This window comes from Aureococcus anophagefferens (genome assembly GCF_000186865.1).
Source record: "Aureococcus anophagefferens unplaced genomic scaffold AURANscaffold_175, whole genome shotgun sequence".
In the NCBI taxonomy this organism is placed as follows: Eukaryota; class Pelagophyceae; order Pelagomonadales; family Pelagomonadaceae; genus Aureococcus; species Aureococcus anophagefferens.
In genome coordinates this window covers 8033-9393 of record NW_008705717.1, presented here as the reverse complement: position 1 = coordinate 9393, position 1361 = coordinate 8033, and the positions used below count along the sequence as shown (strand labels likewise).

Here is a 1361-nt window from a genome sequence, read left to right as displayed (position 1 = left end):
TTCCGCTCGACATGCTTATGGGCCGCGAATCGACCTTCCGGCCGCCGGACCGGTCGGAAGATCGTGTCGTCCATACTAAAGAAGTACTCGGAACTACCCCTCGTCGACGGGGTCAGCCGCCTGGAGTACAAGTTTTCCGAAAGCTGATTTCACATAGCAAATAAGCAAAAGAACTAGTACGCGTTCCTTTAGCATCTCCGGACCGCGGTCTCGATGGTGTACTTCCCATCGAAATCGGCGTCGATCGGGCTGCAAAACGCACGCCGGTGCGACCGCCCTATCTCGTGAATTGGCATCGATGACGATTCCGTCTTTGGCGACGAGCTCGACATCCGGTTTGGGGAGGCACTCGGGGGCGATCCGTAAGTCGTCGTCGTCGTCTGTGCGCTTGCGCTTTTCCGCCGCCGACATCGGTCACACGTGCGTCAACCTACAAGGTCTGCGCGCGACCGTGTTGTCGCCAGCCGAGTCGCCTTTGTGGAGATTAGCCTATGTACGTGCGAGTCCTAATCCGTGCCGGAGCATCCACCCCCATCCCTCCGAAGAGCCGATTACCTAAAGCGCGACGACGCCGCCCTATTGCGCCGCGGGCGCCGCGGCCTTGGCGGCGGCCGCCGCGGGCGGCGCGGTCGCCGCGGCCGCGGCCTGCGGCGGCGCGGCGTTCGGGTCCGCGTTCGCGTTCTCGGCGGGCTTCGCGTTCTCGGCGTTGGCGCCGCGCGCCTGGTCGCGCCGGCGCGCGTCCTTCTTGATCTGGGAGATCTGCATGTAGAGGTTGTTGCGGTAGTCCTGGGCCGTGAGCTTCGTGTTGTCGTCGATGACGATCTTGATGGGCCCGCCCGGGTAGTCGGGCTCCTCCTCGCTCTTGTGGAACTCGGCGACCCAGGCGTCGTTGAGGGCGTCGACGGCGGAGACGCGGTTCGCCGGGTTGAACTTGAGCGTCGAGTGGAGCACGGACGGGCCCTTGGGGTCGCCCGTCGTCGTCCCCAGGTCGAGCGGCACGCGCGTGACGTTGCCGATGCTGTCGAGCATCTGGGCCGCGTAGGGCGACCCGACGGCGTCGACGTCCTCCTTCGACGGCTTGCCCGTGAGCTCCAGCACCTTCTCGAGCTGGTTCACCGTCGACGTGCCCGGGAAGATGGGCTTCCCGTTGAGCATCTCCCCCAGGATGCAGCCCACGGCCCACATGTCGACGCCCTTCGTGTAGACGGGGCTGCCCAGCAGGATCTCCGGCGCGCGGTACCAGCGCGTCGCCACGTAGTCCGTGAGCACGGGGCTCGGGCCCTCGACCTCCGCCACCGACCGGCAGAGCCCGAAGTCGCAGAGCTTCACCTGGCAGTCGCTGTTCAGCAAGAGGTTCGACG

The 1361-nt window shown here is 65.6% G+C and overlaps 1 protein-coding gene across 1 annotated transcript in view; it reads right to left on the bottom strand.

The window, feature by feature from the left end:
- Positions 1–576: 576 nt before the first annotated feature.
- AURANDRAFT_68494 (hypothetical protein) overlaps positions 577–1361 on the bottom strand; it is a gene marked incomplete at both ends in the record, with an annotated part of 3634 nt that continues 2849 nt past the window's right edge. The window contains one exon of the mRNA XM_009044187.1: positions 577–1339. Within this exon, the coding sequence (XP_009042435.1) occupies positions 577–1339 (763 nt within the window). The remainder of the gene's footprint in view (positions 1340–1361) is intronic.